This window comes from Populus alba, chromosome 10 (assembly GCF_005239225.2).
Source record: "Populus alba chromosome 10, ASM523922v2, whole genome shotgun sequence".
NCBI lineage: Eukaryota > Viridiplantae > Streptophyta > Magnoliopsida > Malpighiales > Salicaceae > Populus > Populus alba.
This window is the reverse complement of record NC_133293.1, coordinates 1,714,777-1,736,993: the sequence shown is the minus strand read 5'-3', so window position 1 is coordinate 1,736,993 and position 22,217 is coordinate 1,714,777. Positions and strand designations below refer to the sequence as shown.

Here is a 22,217-nt window from a genome sequence, read left to right as displayed (position 1 = left end):
ACTTGGTCTCTAAAAAGGGTCTCTTGTTGTCCCAGTGATACCAAAGTCTTTCTCTCCTTTAAATTTTTCATTAGTAGTTCTGCTTTCAACATAAAAAATAAAAAATAATAGAATAACATGCATTATATTTCATTTCTGTGCTCCTGACCAAAGCCTTTCTTTGCTCCAATTCAAAGAATCCTTTTCCATTAATAGCTCTGCTTCAGTGCGTTGCCACCATCCCAAGACAGAGTCGTGGAAAGAGGGTACAGACTGCTGCTCGTGGGATGGCATCACCTGTGACATGAAAACAGGGCATGTCACTGGACTGGACCTTGCTTGCAGCATGCTTTATGGCACCCTCCATTCCAATAGCACCCTCTTCTCCCTGCATCATCTTCAAAAGCTCGACCTCTCTGACAATCATTTCAACTTCTCCCATATTTCTTCTCGATTTGGCCACTTTTCCAGCCTGACACTTCTTAACCTAAATTACTCAATCTTTGCAGGTCAAGTTCCGTCGGAAATAACTCACCTCTCCAAATTGGTTTCACTTGATCTATCTGACAATAACGTTTTGAGTCTAGAACCAATTTCTTTTGACAAGATTGTTCGAAACCTAACCAATCTTAGAGAACTCAATTTGAGTGGGGTAAACATATCACTGGTTGTACCCAATTCCTTGACGAATCTATCCTCTTCCTTTTCATCTCTTTCCCTCAGTGATTGTGGATTGCAGGGGAAATTCCCGGGTAACATCTTTCTCCTCCCAAACCTTAAATCACTGGATCTGTCATACAACGAAGACCTCATTGGCTCTTTTCCTTCGTCCAATTTGAGTAATGTCCTCTCTCATTCGGATCTTTCTAATACAATAATTTCAGTTTATTTAGAAAACGACTTAATCAATAATCTAAAGTCATTAGAATATATGTCTCTTCGTAGTTGTAACATTTTAAGGTCAGATCTGGTCTTGCTTGATAACCTCACACAACTTATTTTTTTAGACCTCTCAAGTAATAATTTTAGTGGTCAAATCCCATCATCATTTGGTAGTCTCACACAACTCATCTCTTTAGACCTCTCAAGTAATAATTTTAGCGGCCAGATCCCATCATCACTAGGAAACCTTGTACAGCTTCAATACTTGTATCTCTCTTTCAATAAATTTGTGGATCAAGTTCCAGATTCTTTTGGTAGCCTAGTCAATCTTTCATATTTAATTTTATCAAATAATCAACTCGAAGGCCCTATCCATTCTCAATTAAATACCCTTCTAAAATGAATTAGAAGGGAAAATACCACCGTCTATCATCAACTGCACAATGTTGGAAGTTCTTGATCTTGGCAATAACAAGATTGAGGATGCATTTCCCTACTTTCTAGAAACGCTTTCAAAGCTGCAAATTCTTATCCTAAAATCCAATAAACTCCAAGGTTTTGTGAAGGGTCCAACTGCACATAATTCCTTCTCTAAATTACAAATTCTTGACATCTCTTACAACCATTTTAGTGGGCCATTGCCAACTGGGTATTTCAATAGTTTTGAAGCAATGATGGTCTCGGATCAGATCATGATTTACATGGGGACAAAAAATTACTCTAGCTATGTCTATTCCATAGAAATGATATGGAAAGGTGTAGAAATTGAGTTTACGAAGATCCAAAGTACTATCAGAGTACTTGATTTGTCACTGGACTGGACCTTGCTTGCAGCATGCTTTATGGCACTGCTGCTCGTGGGATGGCATCACCTGTGACATGAAAACAGGGCATGTCACTGGACTGGACCTTGCTTGCAGCATGCTTTATGGCACCCTCCATTCCAATAGCACCCTCTTCTCCCTGCATCATCTTCAAAAGCTCGACCTCTCTGACAATCATTTCAACTTCTCCCATATTTCTTCTCGATTTGGCCACTTTTCCAACCTCACACTTCTTAACCTAAATAACTCAGTCTTTGCAGGACAAGTTCCTTCGGAAATAACTCACCTCTCCAAATTGGTTTCACTTGATCTATCTGACAATGACTTTATGAGTCTAGAACCATCATCACTTGGTAATCTCACACAACTCACCTCTTTAGACCTCTCAGGTAATAATTTTAGCGGTCAGATCCCATCATCACTCACACAACTCACCTCTTTAGACCTCTCAGGTAATAATTTTAGCGGTCAGATCCCATCATCACTTCGTAATCTCACACAACTCACCTCTTTAGACCTCTCAGGTAATAATTTTAGCGGTCAGATCCCATCATCACTTGGTAATCTCACACAACTCACCTCTTTAGACCTCTCAGGTAATAATTTTAGCGGTCAGATCCCATCATCACTAGGAAACCTTGTACAGCTTCAATACTTGTATCTCTCTTTCAATAAATTTACGGGTCAAGTTCCATATTCTTTTGGTAGCCTAGTCAATCTTTCATATTTAATTTTATCAAATAATCAACTCGAAGGCCCTATCCATTCTCAATTAAATACCCTTTCAAATCTACAATATCTAATTTTATATGGTAACTTGTTCAATGGAACAATACCATCCTTTTTGTTTGCTCTTCCTTCTTTACAATATATTGACCTACATAACAATAATTTCATAGGTAATATAAGTGAACTCCAACATGATTCTTTAAGATTCCTTGATTTGAGCAATAACCACTTGCGTGGTCCAATCCCAAGTTCGATTTTCAAACAAGAGAAGTTGACAACCCTTATTCTTGCATCCAATAGTAATTTGATAGGTGAGATTTCTTCTTCTATTTGCAAGATGAGATTCCTTCGGGTCCTGGACTTGTCCACCAACAGCTTGAGTGGTTCTGTGCCACAATGTTTGGGGAACTTCAACAGCATGCTCTCGGTATTGCATCTAGGCATGAACAATCTTCAAGGCACTATCCCTTCAACATTTTCAAAGGATAATAGCTTGGAATATCTCAACCTCAATGGAAATGAATTAAAAGGGAAAATACCACCGTCTATCATCAACTGCACAATGCTGCAAGTTATTGATCTTGGCAACAATAAGATTGAGGATACATTTCCCAACTTTCTAGAAACGCTTCCAGAGCTCCAAATTCTTGTCCTAAAATCCAATAAACTCCAAGGTTTTGTGAAGGGTCCGACTGCATATAATTCCTTCTCTAAATTACGGATTTTTGACATCTCTCACAACAATTTTAGTGGGCCATTGCCAACCGGGTATTTCAATAGTCTTGAAGCAATGATGGCCTCGGATCAGAACATGATTTATATGAGGGCAGCAAATTACAATGGCTATGTCTATTCCATAGAAATTACATGGAAAGGTGTAGAAATTGAGTTTACAAAGATCCGAAGTACTATCAGAGTACTTGATTTGTCAAACAACAATTTCACCGGAGAGATTCCAAAAGTGATAGGAAAGCTTAAAGCACTCCAACAGCTCAACCTTTCTCATAATTACCTTGCAGGTCATATCCAATCATCATTAGGAAATTTGACCAGTTTGGAATCATTAGATCTATCTTCAAATTTGCTTACCGGAAGGATTCCAACGCAGCTGAGGGGTCTAACATTTCTTGCAATCCTAAACCTTTCACATAACCAACTCGAGGGGCCCATACCAAGTGGAGAGCAATTCAACACCTTTGATGCAAGCTCATTTGAAGGAAACTTGGGTTTATGTGGATCTCAAGTACTAAAAAAATGTTACGGTGATGAGGCACCATCATTACCGCCATCAAGCTTTGATGAAGGAGATGATTCAACATTGTTTGGAGAAGGATTTGGATGGAAAGCTGTGACAGTGGGGTATGGATGCGGGTTTGTGTTTGGAGTTGCAACGGGATACGTTGTGTTTAGAACAAAAAAGCCTTCATGGTTTCTTAGGATGGTTGAAGATAAATGGAATCTCCAGAGCAAAAAGACAAAGAAGAATGCTGGCAGATATAGTGCTAGAAGAAACTAAATAATGCAATTGATATTTTCAGGTAAGTTTTGCAAGCATTTGATTTTTCAAATTTTATGTTCACAGTTTATGTTAGGCTTTCTTTTCTTTACTATTTCATTTGATCATTCTTACCTTTCTAATTTTGCAGTACGTACAAACAAGATATCAAGTGGATCAACAATAGGGTGGCGAATTCATATATAGTATTGGATTTATTTTTATTTTTTTTTGTAGTTTACATAATACTTCTATGAAAAAGAATTCATGCATGTAACCAGTTTGTGTTAACTATAAAATCACTTAAATACATCTCTGTTTCTAGGAGTATTTTGAAAGTGATAGAGTTATAAACGGATTGAAGCAATTCTTGTAAAGTTAATAGAGCATCAGACAAAATCTTGCTGCTAATAAAGATCCTTCAATAAGGACAAGTTAGGAATGTTTAATCTTAGTTAGGAATGTTCACAAAGTACTACCTTGCTTTCATTATCAGAGTGAAACTAAATTTCACTCAACATAATCGGTGGGTGACAGCAAGTTTTAGAATAACAATGCAATAATTTTAAACCATAATTGTTTTGCTAATGCAAGACAAAGCTCAAGCACAAGAGAGGCAATTCAAATGCATACTCACCGAGCTTTTGTGCATCGCCAAACCACTTGCTCATCATATTAGAGATCCTCACATTTATAAAAACAGCTCCAAAGTCTCTGACAATAGCTTTTGCAAGCATGGTCTTCCCTGTGCCTGGAGGTCCATATAACAATACCTTTTTTTGTGGACCAAGAAGTTTCCCATGTGGGAAGAGCTCAGGTTTCCGCAGAGGAAGAACCACCAGTTCATACAAAGCTTTCTTGATAGATTCCAACCCTCCAATTGATTCAAAAATAAAAATACACAATTGCAGCATATTGATAAACCATTAAACCGACCATAAATTCTAAAGCTTCTGTCCCAATCAATTACATTTTCAACATGAGAACATGGCCATATTCAATAGTGTTTAGAGGATAGGCTTGATTATTACGAAGCAGTTTAAATCTTCTACAGAGCAATTGCAGCCAGAAGGTTTCATAATTGAAATGTTGGTTTTCGAATCCAAATTTCATCAGGCATAGAAAGAACTAATATCTATATTTTCCAGTTATAGCAATCGTATTGGTTCAAGGCCAAGTCTTCAAATTTAATTCCTTCCAACTGTGAACCCCTCCCAGTCAGTCACGCAAGAGGCTAATACTGAGCATAGCAGCCATCAGCGTTCACATAGTATCATTTTCAAAAAAGGTGGACTCACATAAATGGAACTAATCATGTGCCATTAGTTTATGATATAGCAGAGACTCAAATCCACTCCATATGATGGATATTTTCATATATTCAGTTGACATTAGAAACTGAGTATTTGTTGCTTGGTAGCAGCCAACAAAGTATAGACAGCCTAGAAAACAAATGGCAAGTTTGAAGACACCAGGAAATATTATAACTGGATGGTTGAATAAACAATGACAACAGTACTATAGCACCAGCCCAGAGGTCAACACGACAGTACAAAAGTTCCAATATATCCGAAACGAACTTGGTCTCCAGTTTCCACCAACCCATAATAACTCCATGCATCCAACAATAAGAAACCTAACCTTATACTTTTTCCTCCTAGAAGCAATTCTAATGATACCTGAGAACGATCCTGTTTTCCACGCTTCTTTCTTCTCCCTCCTGCCTGCAGAGAGTTGGTTTTTTTTCAAATTGCCGTAGATTTCATTAGAATTCAGAAAATTTGTAGAAAAGGTGTCTCGCTCTTACTGCACACCTGACACTTTCTTTCGTGTGATTAGGATTAAACTACCCTGCATCTAACTTTAACTATAGCTCAGATTAAGGAGCTGACAACATGGTTTAAGATTTGGCAAAAACTCAAGAACTCATGAGAGACTGAAAGAAGCTGCAAAAGATATTGAGCTGAGATGGTTACCATCATAATCTGTGAGCAAATGAGTGAGCTGAGATGGTTACCATCATAATCTGTGAGCAAATGAGTGACTAAATCGAACCCCCAGCAATCAAAAATCTTAAAAAACAAATCAGTAGCTGCCTAAACTGTTCGTTTGCTAAAACTACGTTTTTCAGGATAAAAAACTCATGTTTATATCAGATAATGCACTTTATATTCCATCATCTGGAGCATGTTGAAAGAAATGATGAAGACCAGTACATGAGGTCTCATGGCTGTTGTTGTGTCAACAAGAGGTTCAACAATGGATAAACACCACTGGGGCAGGATTTTACCAATACAATTAATAATGATCATGCTCCATGTTCAATCAATCAAGGGTTAGAATCAGGGTTTGAGCTGGTAATTGGGAGCTTGAATTCGAAACACCAAATTCTGTTACCTTTTTCAAAGGGGAGTAAGTGACAAACGAATTCAGGTGCTGGAGGCATTGTAGACAAATGTAAGGGATTTGATCTTACAGACAACTTGCAGCTATCAATTCAGGAGTTTAGAACAAATCCATTTTTGGTAATATTCTTCCCACTTTTGTTGCTACTAGGTATAACTATTATAAGAATAACAGATGATGAGATGAACCACTCTTTTTAGATTTCTCGGGTGATCTGGAAAAAAGAAACCAGCAACGCATTCAGAGAGAGAAAAAATGCATCTCTCATGTGAATTCAAGCATCGGCAATGTGAGAATTTATGAGAAGCAGCACAAGGCTTGCAAGTGTACTTGCCTCCTTTTGGGGACTTGGCTAAGATCCTCTGGCATTTGTTTATGAACCTCTTCCCTTCTCTCATCTTCTTGTTTATGAACATATACAAGGAAGAATAGACATGGCATTACCTATCTGGCATTGAAATACGAGGTTTGATCCTGCTAGGCTCCTTTTAATAGAGGATATTCCTAGCTATATATCTTCTATTTTCTCATACTAGGACTGATAGTAATTAGTGGCTGTTATTGCCAATGCTGAAGTGCTTGCATGGAATCTAATCTGATGCACTTATCTAATCACAAATCTTGTAAACTTATCCTGGATATATAGTGGAAAAAAGAGAGTTTGATTTCTAACAATCACAAAGTTATATTATTTCACAAATCTTGGTTTTTTTGGTTTGAATTCGGTTCGGTTCGGTCTAGTTAGTTACATATATCTCTTTAAATAAAGGAGATGATGTTAATTTGTTATTTCTTCTATAAATAAAACAGGAGCGATGGCAGCAATCTCACCCCCGTGTGTTTCTGCTCTTTGCTCTTTAATTTTTTTCACCTCTGTTCTTTCGTTCCCTGCTCTCTATTCTTTGTTCTCTAATTAAAAGCTCTACATATATCATTAACTCACAGTTGCTCCATAATTAATACAAAGAGGTAGCCAGCAGACGCCAACTAATTAGGAAAGCCAAATAGATCATTGTATTTGTTGATCATGTTCTATCAGGCAACGGCCCGATAATGGACACCCCATCAAGGTTTTCCACAACATAAGAAAGTAAAATTTCTTCTTTATGAAAATTAAAAAAAAAAATTAAAGAAATCAGATATTGATTATGATCAATCGAATACGAATTTATTACAACTAATTCATTGAAAGACCTAGCAAATATATTTATATTTTTTAATCTGATAGCTGGATAACACTCAATGTAGAGTAAATTATTAGTAATAAACTATGATTAGAGTTCTTGTTTTAGACCCTTTTGTAAATTATGTCTTCCATTATATCTTCAAATTCTAATTAGATTAGATTAATTAATTATCGGTCTGAATTTCTCTAAACACACCAGACCAATACTTTGTTTCTCTGTAATTGTAATCCTCAGATCATCCAATGATACTTTGTTTTGCATCCTCAGATCATCCAAGGACGAGACTTAATCTCAATTATTGGCATTTAATTCTTCTCTTTTAATTCACTCTTTCTTCTAAAATCTCTGTACTTTATTTTGCTGCGTTATTTTGCAGACATATAATCTGTGGTCTCGCTGAGTTTTGAGTCAAGAAAGCTAAGTCTACGAACTACTTTATTTTTTATTCATTATCCGTCACTCAATTTCTCATTTCCATTTTGTTTCCGTTGCACTTCAATCCAACAATTTAACCGTCGATCCTTCTCCTCAAATTTCTCTGCTTCAATTCAAACGTCGAGGAAAGGCTGTTTTCTTTTTATCTGGTAATTGGGATTTGATCCTGCAGACAACTTGCAGCTATCAATATTAACATTGACCCGTTCCCATTTCCCTAGGATTTTCGCTGTGGTTTCTGTTTAGAAATTCAGCTGTTTTTCTTCTTATGATGTCATTCTTTTTTTCCTGCTTTTTCCCCTCTTATGATATCATGTTCTGCTTATTCTGTTAGGTTTTTCAAATTTCTTGCAACATCTCTTGGAAAAGATTTATCAATAAATGGATGTATCTAACCTACATGATTGCTCCAAAATTAATACAAAGAGGTAGTGATGCGGACCAGCCCAGAAACACCAGAAAGGACCCATTACATGTTCCAAATGGACCAATGACTCGGTCCAAGACAAAGACATTGAAAGACGCATTGAATGCATTGGTTTTGAAGGTTTCCACCAAGTCAGAATTGGAAGGTCCATTGGAGTATCAAAAGGAGATCCTAGTACATCTTATCCATGTGCAAGAGGGGTCCAATACAACCTTATTTTGGCCATGAGATGAGGACAGCAAAGGAAACAAAAGAATCCTACTACAACTTGGAAACCTTTTCCTTTTGTTTCTAGGATTAAGGGGCTACATGGAAGGCTATAAATAAGCTTTCAATCAGTTTTGTACTATTTTAGTTCATTCTTTTCTTCTCATGGCAGAACATGGATTTAATATTAGTGTCTTTATTTTATTTTGTTAGCTACAGCCCAAGGCTTGTTTAGATTAAGTTATGGGCTTTTCAGTTTAGGGTTTTGGGTCAGTTTTGAGTGGACCTCATATAAGTCCACATAACGGGTCCATTAGGGTTAACTTTTCAAGAACTATTTAAACTCATGTAGGCCAAAATTTCGACAGCTTTGATGAATATTATTCTGAATTTTTCAGTTTTGACGTGTGAGAGTGATTCTTGCATTCTTCAGTTCTTGAACAAACTAAATCTGACTTATTGAAGATTAACTGGCTTCGTGGCGTCATTCTACTCATTCCAATAGTGTTAATGCCTTGGGGCAAGTTTCCATTGTATCACACTCTTATCAGACCTATTTCGGCTTTTCGGGATTAGATCTCAATCTTGATCGTGGGTTGCGTGACCACGTGATCATGAGGTTCGCATCAGTTGGTATCAGAGCTAGGCTCCGAAACAAGGTCATATCATTCTGTTATTTTCATTTTTTTTTCTTTAGTGTTCCCTTAAATTTTTCAGTGTTTGCATCCATCTTCTTGTTCTTCGAGTCTGCGTCATCTAAGCAAAAAAAAAAAAATTATATTTCTTTTGGTTATTGTCTCTAATCATATCAGTTTATTAAAAAAAACAGAAAGAAATAAAGAAAATAGTGATTAGTTGAAATTTGAAGGATCATTCAATTTTTGCCGCAGAAACACAAATCTTGGTGAACCATAAGCAAACCACCTCGGAATCAATTTAAACTTCATATTCAGTCTATTGGGGGTGGAATCGCATCATATATCAAAGTTGGCCTTATTCTGATATTATTTGCTTGAGGTTTGAATTCGAGTTTCAATTCTGCCGCAAAAACACTACTCTTAGTGAACCCTAGGTAAAACACCTTGGAATCTATTGAAACTTCATATTCTGAGTACTGGGTATGCGATCGCACTACATATTAAATTTGGAATTATTTTGATATCTGTTTTTGGAGGTTTTAATTGGAGGTTCAATTCTGCCGCAAATTGATCATACAAGGGGTTTGGGTACCTAGACATAAGAGAACGACCTATAAATTGATTTTTGGTGTTTTCATAGTATTCTATTACTAAATATTGAATTTGAGGTCATTTGGAGATCGTTTGGTCTGGGTTTTAATTATGTTACGTAAAAATTGCGTAATAGGATAGATTTGCGTCAAGTTTGAGAACATGATCTATATTGTTTAGATTTGTCTGAATCTTTTAATTTCTCTTATATTTGGGTTATCTAGGAGTCAAGTAATTGTTTTCGCTAATATTCGCTTTTGTTTTATTTCGTGTCTTCGTTTCGTCCACAATTCGCACGAATTTGCATTGCTACTCGCAAAATCATAATCGTAGTTTCGTTTTGCTTTGTTTTCAGTATTTTTTTCATTCTTGAGTTTGAAAATTATAATTAGAGTGCGCCGTGAAAGCTACTGACTTTGATTTGTTGATTTCAGTTCCTAAAGAACCAAAAGAAAGCAAGTTGTAAGGTAAAAGGCGTAGAAAGCTTAATAGAGTGAAAAGCCTTGATTTTTGTTTTGTGTGATACACGAGAGGTGTGGTGTGAGGATATATTTGTGCTACTGACCAAATTTTGCAGATTCAAAGAATGTCTGAAAATAACGAATCAGCGACACAAAACATTGACGTAGCTTTCCAATTACGATCCATAGGCCAGCAACTTGAGTTATTGTCTAGGACGTACAAAGATCTAAAAGATGAGGTGAATTCGATAAAGCAACAAAATAGTGGGGCTGATCGTCGGGGAAATATGGTCTGTATGGCGGCACGGAATGTCAGATCTGATTTTGAAGAGTTTGTTGATGAAAACGCAGATGGGGGTGAAGATGACTATGATTTTGCATCAGCTGGCCAAGGAATCAGGTCTGGACCAAACAAGGCTAGGAGGAATGTGAATTTCTGTGGCATGAGCACTTATAAAGATATGGATGGGGACTTGGACAGCATTAAACTAAAAATTCCTACCTTTCAAGATAAAAACGATCCTGAGGCTTATTTGGAGTGGGAGAAAAAGGTAGATTGGATTTTTGATTGCCATAGCTATTCTGAACAGAAAAAGGTGAAATTGGTGATAATTGAGTTTACGGAGTATGCATTGATTTGGTGGGATCAGATTGTAATCAGTAAGAGGAGGAATGGGGAGCGACCCATTCAGACTTGGGGGGAGATGAAAGTCTTAATGAGGAGACGATTTGTGCCAAACCACTATTATAGAGACTTATATCTGAAGCTCCAACGTCTGAATCAAGGTTATAAGATAGTAGATGAATATCACAAAGAGATGGAGATAGCAATGATTCGGGCTAATGTTGTTGAGGATAGAGAAGCCACCATGGCTAGATTTCTTAATGGGTTGAATCGGGACATTGCTAATGTGGTTGAGCTACAACACTATGTGGAGCTAGAGGAAATGGTTCACATGGCGACGAAGGTGGAGAGAAAACTTAGGAAGGGGCATGCTCGGCCAGCGTTTAATTTGGGTTCGTCATCATCTTGGAAGCCAAATCTAAAGAGAGAGGGTACTATCCGGCTAAGATCCTTTGGTCCTTCTAGAACTGAACCACCAAAGGCTAAAGTTGATGTCCCTATTGATGCCAAAGGTAAATCTGAAACTCAACCTAAACGTACTCGTGATGTTAAATGTTTCAGGTGTCAGGGACATGGACATTATGCTTCAGAGTGTCCAAACAAGAGAATCATGATGATTAGAGATAATGGTGATGAGGAATCTGAAAGTGACAGTTCTGATTGTGAAGGCATGCCACCATTGGAGGATAGTGATAGGGATGAGTTAGCATTACCGGTTGAGGAGTCCTTGGTTATAAGGCGAACGCTTCAGGTTCAGGTCAAGGAAGATGATACTAATGAACAAAGGGAGAACATCTTCCATACGCGTTGTTATGTACAAAGCAAGGTGTGTGGTTTAATTATAGATAGTGGAAGTTGTGTTAATGTTTGTAGTGCCACCCTTGTTAGTAAACTAAATTTGTGTACTGCTAAGCATGCTAAACCATATAGATTGCAATGGCTGAATGATAGTGGTGAAGTGAAAGTGAATAAACAAGTTGTGGTTCCATTTTTTATTGGGAAATATGTTGATGAAGTTCCGTGCGACGTGGTACCAATGCAAGCAAGTCACGTCTTGTTGGGGAGACAATGGCAATATGATAGGAAGGCAATTCATGATGGGGTTAAAAATAGGTATACCATTGTAAAAGATGGTAAAACCATCACTCTTGTACCTCTTACACCCAAACAGGTGTATGATGATCAAATAAAGCTAAAAAGTAAGCATGAGGTGATGGGGAGAGAAAATTAAGGTGAGGAATAAGGGGAGAGAAGAACATCAGATTCGGCTAAAACCCAAACCACCACAACCCATTCGGCCACCCATCCAAACACAAGCAAATATTTAGCCAACACTCCAAACAAATCAAACCATTCGACCACAACTCAAAAATACCCAAATCTGGCCGAGAGTGGAGGTAAGACAAGAGGAGTGAAGTAAGTCAGTAAGTGTGATGAGGATTGTGTGGAAAAACTAAAGAAACAACCCAATTTTTATGCTAGAGAGGGTTAGGTCAGATCTGCATTTTTCACAAACAAGCCAATGAGTTTACTTGTGTATAAAGAGGCTTACTTTAATACTAATGATCTTGATCATATTGTGCCTAGTGTTGCTATTTCTTTGTTGCAGGAGTTTGATGATGTGTTTCCCGACGATACTCCTAGCGGATTACCACCATTGAGGGGGATAGAGCTTCAGATTGATTTCGTACCCGGAGCTTCAATTCCTAACCGACCAGCTTATAGAAGCAATCCTGAGGAGACAAAGGAGCTTCAAAGGCAAGTTGATGAGCTGATGGAAAAGGGCTGCATTCGTGAGAGTATGAGCCCGTGTGTTGTACCTGTGCTACTTGTGCCAAAGAAGGATGGAACATGGAGGATGTATGTTGATTGCCGAGCCATCAACAACATAACGGTAAAGTATAAACATCTCATTCCTAGGCTTGATGACATGTTAGATGAGTTACATGGATCCTGTATTTCCTCTAAAATTGACTTGAAAAGCGGGTACCATCAAATTAGGATGAAAGAAGGTGATGAGTGGAAAACAGCATTTAAGACTAAGCATGGTTTGTATGAATGGTTAGTAATGTCGTTTGGACTTACAAATGCACCTAGTACGTTTATGTGTTTAATGAATCATGTGTTGTGTGCATTCATAGGTAAGTTTGTGGTTATGTATTTTGATGACATTTTGATATATAGCAAGAACTTAACTGAGCATCTTGATCATTTGCGTAATGTACTTAGTGTGTTGCGTAGTGAGAAATTGTATGTTAATCTTAAAAAGTGTGCCTTTTGCATGGAGAAAATTATGTTTCTTGGCTATGTTGTAACTGCACAGGGTATTGAGATGGATGAGGAGAAAGTTAAGGCCATCCGGGATTGGCCTACACCCAAATCGGTAAGTGAGGTAAGGAGTTTTCATGGGCTAGCTAGTTTTTATAGGCGTTTTGTGAAAGATTTCAGCACAATAGTTGCGTCCTTGAATGAAGTTGTTAAAAAGTCAGTTGGGTTTAGATGGGGGAAGGAACAAGAGTTGGCTTTTGTTCTTTTGAAAGACAAACTATGTTCTGCACCTATTTTGGCTTTACCTAACTTTACGAAAGCTTTTGAAATAGAATGTGATGCGTCTAGAATAGGAATAAGAGCTATTTTGATGCAGGATCGAAGACCTATTGCGTATTTCAGTGAGAAGTTAAGTGGAGCGACCTTGAACTATCCTACTTACAACAAAGAACTATATGCTTTGGTAAGAGCACTTGAGACATGGCAGCATTACTTGTGGCCAAAAGAGTTCGTAGTCCATTCGGATCATGAGTCCTTGAAACATCTGAAAGGACAAGGTAAGTTGAATAGGAGGCATGCAAAATGGGTTGAATTCATTGAAACTTTTCCTTACGTAATCAAGTATAAGCAAGGGAAAGAGAACATCGTAGCTGATGCACTTTCGCGCAGGTATGTTCTTTTACACACCATGAATACTAAATTGTTAGGTTTTGAATATGTGAAGAAATTGTATGATAATGATTCTGACTTTGCTGAGATTTATAATGCATGTGGACATTCAGCTTTTGGTAAGTTTTATTTGATGGATGGTTATTTGTTCAAATAGAATAGATTGTGTGTTCCTGCTAGTTCTTTACGTGAATTGCTTGTTCGTGAAAAGAAGCACATGGGGGTGGCTTCTTTAATGGGTTTTCCACTTTTAGGGTCGCAAAAAACCTTGAAATGTATTGTATGAGCATTTCTATTGGCCAAGGATGAAAATGAGATGTATTGTCATTGAAAGACTTTGCAGGGTCGCAAAAACTTTAGGTGTTTTATTTGGGCCATGAGATAAGGACAGCAAAGGAAACAAAAGAATCCTACTACAACTTGGAAACCTTTTCCTTTTGTTTCTAGGATTAAGGGGCTACATGGAAGGCTATAAATAAGCTTTCAATCAGTTTTGTACTATTTTAGTTCATTCTTTTCTTCTCATGGCAGAACATGGATTTAATATTAGTGCCTTTATTTTATTTTATTAGCTACAGCCCAAGGCTTGTTTGGATTAAGTTATGGGCTTTTCAGTTTAGGGTTTTGGGTCAGTTTTGAGTGGACCTCATATAAGTCCACATAACGGGTCCATTAGGGTTAACTTTTCAAGAACTATTTAAACTCATGTAGGCCAAAATTTTGGCAGCTTTGATGAATATTATTCTGAATTTTTCAGTTTTAACGTGTGAGAGTGATTCTTGCATTCTTCAGTTCTTGAACAAACTGAATCTGACTTATCGAAGATTAACTGGCTTCGTGACGTCATTATACTCATTCCAATAGTGTTGGTGCCTTGGGACAGGTTTTCATTGTGTCATACTCTTATCAGACCTATTTCGGCTTTCCGGGATCAGATCTCAATCTTGATTGTTGGTTGCGTGACCACGTAATCACAAGGTTCGCATCAGGTAGTCAGCTAGCCAGCAAACGCCAACTAATTAGGAAAGCCAAATAGATCATTGTATTTGTCAAGGTTTTCCACAACATAAGGATTTTGCGAGGATCAATGGGATTAATATGCTAGAGTTCTACTTGTAATCCTTTTTAAACAATGTAGAGTAAATTATTACGTAGTTTGGCAAACTATACATTATTTTGCATATATATATATTGAGAAATCTAAGCAAGTAATGATTTGGTGTCGTCAATTATTCAACAAGTTGAGGAAGATTAAGGACAAGGAATCCGATCATGGTAGACACATGAAAGGATTTAATAATGATGCAGATACAGTTTCACAGCAAAAAGATGACGACAATCTTGATGAGGTAGGGCTCTTTAACATTTTTGTTCGCGGTTTATTATTTATGTTGTCTTAGTTGTTTTATATGCATTTAGTTACTATCCGTAGCTTCATATCTTCAAATGTAAAGTCTTATGTACTCTTGTGAGTTAATTGATATAGACTTGTGGTGAATAGTTCATTAATATCCAACAAGGGCTTTCCCCTTTGCACCATTTGGTGATTACTACGGCACATGTAATTTGCATATAATTTTTTAGCATTATAACTTGTGAACTATTGCGAATACCATATCGGTTCTCTTTGATAGATATTTATGGACTGTTGCAAAAGGAAACCGCATTACCATCTTCATCTTTCCAAATCATGGCTTCGCACTCAAAATTCTTCTCTGCAACTGGGTGTCAGTGTAAGAGATATTTTCCATTACCTTCAAGTTTGATGCATGTTTTTGGCTAGGTAAACCTTTGCCCACCTGGACATGTTATTCTTGTCTGCCATAGACTCATTATCTACACCATTTTCAGGCTGTTCACACAAAGCACCTTGACATGCCACCTCTGACTGTCGATGAAGCAATTGGGCGGCTGGGAAATCTGGATCATTCGTTCTATTAATTAAAAATTATTTTTAATGTTTTTAAATTATTTTGATGGATTGATTTTAAATAAATTTTTTATATTTTAATATATTTTTTATTCAAAAACATTTTAAAAACAATTATTGTTATCTTTTAAAACACTAGCAATACACATGGCAACAAACCGCTAATCACAATCTTTTAAAAATTGAGAGTTAGGAAATAGATTGTGATATAAAAATAATTTTAAGTGAGTAAATTAATTAAATTATTTAAAATAATTTTAAATTGATTCTAAATGATTTTTTAAATGTTTTATTTTAATTTCAGGTGCATAAATGAATTAAATTATTTAAAATGTTTTTTAAATTAATTATTTTATATTTTTAAATTATTTTAACATGTTAAAAATAATTTTTAAAAAATAAAAAAAATTATTTTAATTTATTTTAAAAAAATAATAGTTAAAAATAACATTTATTTTAAACAGTCACTCTTCAAACCAAAAAAAAAAAAAACTAAAATCTCGTTAATTCAAATCGGAGCTATTCGGTTTTAATAAATGTAAAATCAAACCTAATCAAAATTTGAAAATAATCATAAGCTCAACAGTTTAAACAACATGAAAACCCTGCCAGAATACAACTGTGCCGCGAAACAAAAATAAAATGTAACAACCACCCCAATCTCAAATCACAATCACAAATCGCCCCGTCAAACATTTCCTATCAGCCCTCTCAAATTTCAAAAAGATCCAAACTTTATTTTTCTTTTCAATTTTCTAAAACCCCCCAATTCAAATCTTCACTGCAAAACCCTAATTTTGCCAGGAATTCTTATTCTGTAGATGGGTTTAAGATTTCTCAAAAAATGGGTGCTCTAACAAGTAGTAGTAACCACAAAAGAGACCACCGATGTAACAACGACAACCTATTTTCAAATTCTCCAGATTTTCACATTTCTAAAAAGCCCAGATTCTCTACTTTGTATCAAACTCCTGAATACAACAACCAAACCCTAGGTCCCTCTAACAGTATTGCCTCTAGAATCTCTAGGTACCCAGAATCAGCTACAAAGTTTCGCCGAGAGGTTCACGCCCCTTGTAGACCTCAGAAATTTGGCTTGTCAAAGATTAGAAGTAGTGATTTTAGTGAAAAGAAGAGAACTTTTGGTAGTGGTGGTGGCGATTTAATGTGGAAGTTTTTGAGTAAAAAGTTGGGTTACGCGAAACAAAGCGCGTTTGGTGCGATTAGGTATTTGGTTAAAGAGAAAGAAGTGGTTGATGTTGATAATGAGAGTGAGAAGATTGAGCAAGAAATTGTGTCTGAGGATTCTAGTATTGAAGAAGTCGAGTTCATTGAAGAGGATGGAATCGAGGGAGGGTCCACGGTTTTGGACCAGAGGTTGGGAAGTGGGGATGTTAAGATTTTGGAGGAGAGATCAGTGGTTACTATTGATGGGGATTTAGGGGTGGAGGATGCAGGGAAGATGCTGGGTTCATTGGCATTGGATAATGAAGTTGAAGTTTTGGGTGTTGAGGCTTATAAGAAGTTGTTGGAGAATACAGAGAGGAGGAACAGGAGGTTGACATCTTTGGAATTTGAGATTGATTACAATGAGAAAAGGTGGGATTCGCTTAAGGCGTTGCGGCCTGTGAAGAAGGAACCTGTAGAGGTGAGCTGTTCTATTTGTTTTATCGAACTTGAGTTTCAGGTCTTCATACATTTTCTTGTTTGCGAGGTTGAGTAGAATCTGCCTTTTTTGGCAACGGAAGAAGTACCTTTCTTATTATGCCTAAAAGCTTTTTTTTTTTTTTTTTTTTTGGCCAATGGAGTGTTGTTCTACCGGGAAAAAAATGATGTGGAAGGGTGTTTATTCTTGTTCTATCCTATTAAAAGTGTGTTTTACTTTCAGGAGATACCTCGTGAGCCTTTTATCCCTCTCACACCTGAGGAAGAAGCCGAGGTTAAGCGTGCATTTTTGCCCAACAATAGGTATATTTGATCAATATTTCCTTTTGATGTTTGAGTTGTTGATATTGCTGTTATAACATTATCTTGTTCATTCCTTCAGGAGGAGGGTCTTGGTCAGTCATGATAATTCCGGTATTGATATTACTGGACAAACTTTGCGCTGCCTTGCACCGGGAACATGGTTGAATGACGAGGTGGTGTTTTTGGATTATAGTTTTTTCTATAGTTCTAGTTAGCAATGTGTTCCCACTTTTTGTAGTTTGAAGTTGAATGGTTCATTAAATGCAATGGTACTGGTTAGCTGCTAATATGGTCTTGTTGATAGGTTTGTGTTTTCTTCTTTTTGCAGGTCATAAATTTGTACATGGAGTTGCTTAAAGAAAGAGAAAGGAGAGAACCGAAGAAGTTCTTGAAATGCCATTTCTTCAATACTTTCTTTTACAAAAAGGTATGACTTTACTTTCTGTCCTTCAATCTTTTTAAACGTTAGTCTCGATGTAATGCATTGAAATATTAAAAATAGTACTCTTTTGGCAGCCATCGTTCAATTTTCTTGAGAATTAGTGAAGTTTGAGATGTCAATTTCGAGCCTGTTCATCTGCTTTCATGTTTTCCCCTTTACATTGTTCATCTTTTTAATATGAGTACTCATTCTGAATGCAAATAAGTGATTCTGAGTCCGTGGTTCGTAGTTGGCAACAGGTAGAAAAAGGTTTTAATTCTCAAAGCTCATCCCCCCACCTCTCTCCCAAAAAAAAAAAAAGGAAATCTTTGAATGGAGCTGTTCATTTTAAATTGTTACTGCTTTCATCTCATGCTGATTGTATATGTTATTACAGTTCAGAACTTTACTTATAATTATTTGCGGCTAACTGTGCTTGTTGTGCTTTTGCCTTCTTCTTCTTCTTCTTGTTTTTTTTTTTTTTTTTTTTGTTGAAGCTCTGAATGTTATCCTAAATGTTTATGTCCAGTTAACAGGTGGAGGTAAGGGTGGCTTTGATTATAGAGCTGTCAAAAGATGGACCACGGAAAAAAAGTTGGGATATTTCTTGATTGACTGTGACAAAGTAAAACGATGCAAATCCTTTCCATTTTCTGAGTACTTATTTTTGTTCACTGTAAGTTGCACATATTCTCATTTTTTGCTTGTGCTCAGATATTTGTCCCTGTTCACCAAGAGATACATTGGTGTTTGGCAATCATTAATAAAAAGGATCACAAGTTCCAATATCTCGATTCACTCAAAGGAAGGGACATCAGAGTTCTTGAAAGTTTGGTATGTTTTGTTTTGATTTCTATCTATTCCTAACTAGTTCCAAGGACATCATCGCTAAAGCACTAATCTCTCTAATTTTCAAGTGACAAGGTTCCATTGAGAGTTCCTTTGTTTGATTGTCCTAATGACTACTTTAGAAGCTAATGGACCATTGAATCCAGCCATTTCTGTTTTTGACAAAAGCCTGTCCCCATGACCAAACTCTTAATATTGGAAGCCTGAAGCTTAAAAAGTTGGATTACATAATGAAAGATATGGATTGTGCCCTTTATACCTTTCCAATTTTCCCAAAGTGCGTAGTAGATGCTTGCTTAATCTAACTATATAGACAGCTTCAAATGTTGGGATGAGGGGTTTTATTTTTGAAGTACTAACCAATGCATATGATTCTTTCTATGTTTTGATGCTATAAAATCATCTCACAAAGGGTTCGGTGATCTTCTGAAAGTTGGTTAGGTTTTGGAATTGGTATAATTATTTGCAAAATTTACTCTCTCAAGTCTAGTTGATGACAAGAAGGACACTCTCAAGTCCAGTTGATGACAAAAAAGTTTTTCTTTGATTTTTTACTTTGACTAAATTCTAAAGTTTGTAAATTAAGGATTTATAAAAAAAGGTAAATTTATCAAGGATTGTGGGTTTGCTCATGTATGTTGTGAAGTTAAGGTTGCAAATCTTAACTTCTATCCCTGCAACAGCTGTGGTTTTGTAGTATTAAGATGGTTTTCTTGTATTTAGGAAATTTGCGTTGTGAATCTGTGATCTAGCACTTCAGTGGCTCCAAATATTTATTCTTGTTGCTGGCAGTTGCAAAACTGAAAAGGAGGGGAAAATGAAAAATATATGGGAAAATGCTCAACTATGATATTTACTCACAACTTCTTCAATTCTTGGCTGATGTTTTTAATTGATGCGTACTAGGCTAAATACTATGCTGAAGAAGTGAAAGACAAAAGTAAGAAAGACATTGACATAAGTAATTGGGAGCGTGAATTTGTTGAAGACCTTCCTGAACAGCAGAACGGGTGTGTATTCTTTTTTCTTAGTAATCTTCTTTTGGAATCAGGTGCAAGATATTTACTCTGTTATCAGTTATAAAGAAAAAATGGTTTCTCTTTTAAATTATCACGTCTTCTGAAGCTTGTTAGAGGATCAAAAATAAGTACCTTGGTATAGAAGCATAACTTATACAACAAAGAATGAATCATAAAAGAAATACAACTTAACTGAACTAAGGCTCAGAGGCAAAATAGTTGGGGTCAGCTGAATGGACTGGCCTTCACTATTCAGTTCTATCATGATCCCGTGGACTAAAATTTTTTGTGAGCTGTTGTGATGTTGTATGAATAAATGAAAGAAATCTCTGGAAAATGTTCCTTGACCATGGTCTCCTCCCTGGCTTTACGGTTAAAATCAGCTCTACAGTCAGTGATTCTACTTGTCAGTGAGTTATCTTCCTGAAAAATTGGTCTGTAGGAGTCAGAATAAATTTAACATGCCTGAAGATGGATGCAACATATTGTTCTCTTTCTTTCTCCACCTGTCTTAAATGCTACACTTTCCCTTATCTAATGTAATATGATTTGGCTTTAAAATTTTAGGATGTGATGTACTGTCAAGTTCTACGATGTGGTTTCTTAGTCCTGAATCATATTCATTGTTACTATAGAATCGAGTAAACAAATAGGCATGTGTATAATGAATGCTTACTCGGTATTTAGAACATGATGGATCAGTTGATAAAAGAACCTCAATTTACTGCTTCACTTAGTCTGAGTTTCAATAGTTTTGTTCTTGTCTATGCCGTAGCTGTTTTGAAGAAACCACGCAACAAATTTACACTGGGGCTACTTTTGATGCTTCACTGCTGAGGTGCCTAAGTCCCTTAGTATCTCCATCTATTCTTTTCTATGATGAAACCATTTTTAAGAGTTTCCTCAACGAACTAGTGTATTTTCTTCATGTACACTGCATGTGTGGCTTCAACCTGCTCACATGGCTTTTCCCAATTCAATTCTGCTGAATACCTTAATCCACAATAAGCTTTTTACTATCAACTATTTTAAACTATTTCTAGTATTAACATCGTTTCCATATAAGCAGGTATGACTGTGGCGTGTTTATGATCAAATATGCTGATTTTTATAGCAGAGGTCTAGGACTGTGTTTTGGCCAGGTAAGGTGATTATGCTTTTGACAATGCTGATATATTTCTTCTGTATCGAAAAGATTTGCTTAGGTCTCTAATTTATAGTCATTGACCTGCATTTGTTGAAGATTAAAAATATGGAATTTTGAAAGCCCACCCACCTGTCATAGATAAGCAATGGCCTCTATTTCTCCAACAGCCCATTGTGGTGAATATCATTTCATGTTTTCTTCAAGGTTTCAAGCCAGTGAACCAAAATCTGTATATCTCTGTTTTGCAGGAGCATATGCCCTATTTTCGGTTGAGGACAGCCAAGGAGATTCTGAGACTGAAAGCTGACTGATTGAAAGTTTAAACGTGCTACTCAATATCCATTATTTTGTATTAGTGAGTCTGCAGGCAGCAGATCTGCCTTCTTGTGAATAGAGGGTGTCCTTCAGCCTCCGTCCAAGTGTCGATGTGGTAGCAAAGCAAGGCAAGCAGTTCAAGGTTGCCCTGTTGGCTTGATGGGTTAAGGATTATTTTCCTTGTGCAGTCATGCAAACCGATGTTGACACTGAACAAGGCAGGACCTGTGGCTGGTTTCTTACTCTACCCGTTTGATTCATTCAGCCTAGTAGTTATTCTAGCCATCCCTTGGTGGGTTCATAATTGTAATGATAGAAGTCCTGCTTTGGGGGGGAAGAGATGCATGGTCAGGTTTTTTGGCTTCTGTGTTCTTTGGGAAAACTGGTCACGTTCCTGGTGTTGCTACCTTGCTCTATCTGGTTTCTTTGCTTACATAATAGGCAGTGATTGCCTGTAGTTACAGGGTATTCTTTTGCTATTCTGGGTGTGTGGGCGTGTAAATTCCCTCAGTTCACGCATGATCTGAGACTACTTAAGTTTCACATATTTCTCCAAGTTTTCTTTTCTTGTAAACGCTTAAAAGCATATAGTGGAATAGGAAGAAGAGGAATTGCAGGAGAACAAAAAAAAATTTCTATTTCAGTTTTTTTTCTCTCTTTTAAATCCTTTCATAATCATGTTCCAGTTACCTTCAACGTGAATCCCGCCCCACCACAACAGTTGGAAGCCTGGCTGTCAACGGCG

At 36.7% G+C, this 22,217-nt stretch overlaps 2 protein-coding genes and 1 pseudogene across 3 annotated transcripts; all 3 read left to right on the top strand.

Moving 5' to 3' along the window:
* The first annotated feature begins 223 nt into the window (after positions 1–223).
* On the top strand, positions 224–1,739 carry LOC140954317 (receptor-like protein 32; annotated as a pseudogene).
* Positions 1,735–4,058, top strand: LOC118037003 (uncharacterized). Its single transcript, XM_035042880.2, has one exon. It carries the CDS (start codon positions 1,741–1,743, stop codon positions 3,928–3,930), a length of 2,190 nt encoding a protein of 729 aa, XP_034898771.2. The 5' UTR covers positions 1,735–1,740; the 3' UTR covers positions 3,931–4,058.
* Positions 4,059–16,323: 12,265 nt separating this feature from the next.
* On the top strand, positions 16,324–22,037 carry LOC118036997 (ubiquitin-like-specific protease ESD4). Of its 2 annotated transcripts, none has more exons than XM_073411643.1 (9): positions 16,324–17,401; positions 17,642–17,721; positions 17,801–17,894; positions 18,050–18,148; positions 18,672–18,767; positions 18,857–18,976; positions 19,898–20,001; positions 21,080–21,152; positions 21,254–21,391. In XM_073411643.1, exons 1-9 carry the CDS (start codon positions 16,598–16,600, stop codon positions 21,272–21,274), a joined length of 1,491 nt encoding a protein of 496 aa, XP_073267744.1. In that variant the 5' UTR covers positions 16,324–16,597; the 3' UTR covers positions 21,275–21,391. The 2 variants fall into 2 exon arrangements, with proteins under 2 accessions (XP_073267744.1, XP_034898765.1); XM_035042874.2 differs by lacking the exon at positions 21,254–21,391 and adding an exon at positions 21,406–22,037 and having other exon boundaries at positions 16,325–17,401.
* The last annotated feature ends 180 nt before the right edge of the window (positions 22,038–22,217 follow it).

What these genes read in the sequence shown, in the direction of transcription:
- LOC118037003 (XM_035042880.2), top strand. Translation starts at nt 1,741, where the DNA reads ATGAAAACAGGGCATGTCACTGGACTGGACCTTGCTTGCAGCATGCTT.
- LOC118036997 (XM_035042874.2), top strand. Translation starts at nt 16,598, where the DNA reads ATGGGTGCTCTAACAAGTAGTAGTAACCACAAAAGAGACCACCGATGT. An exon ending in ATACTTTCTTTTACAAAAAG is followed by an intron (nt 18,149 to 18,671) that starts GTATGACTTTAC and finishes GTTTATGTCCAG; the next exon opens with TTAACAGGTGGAGGTAAGGG. An exon ending in TCAGAGTTCTTGAAAGTTTG is followed by an intron (nt 18,977 to 19,897) that starts GTATGTTTTGTT and finishes GATGCGTACTAG; the next exon opens with GCTAAATACTATGCTGAAGA.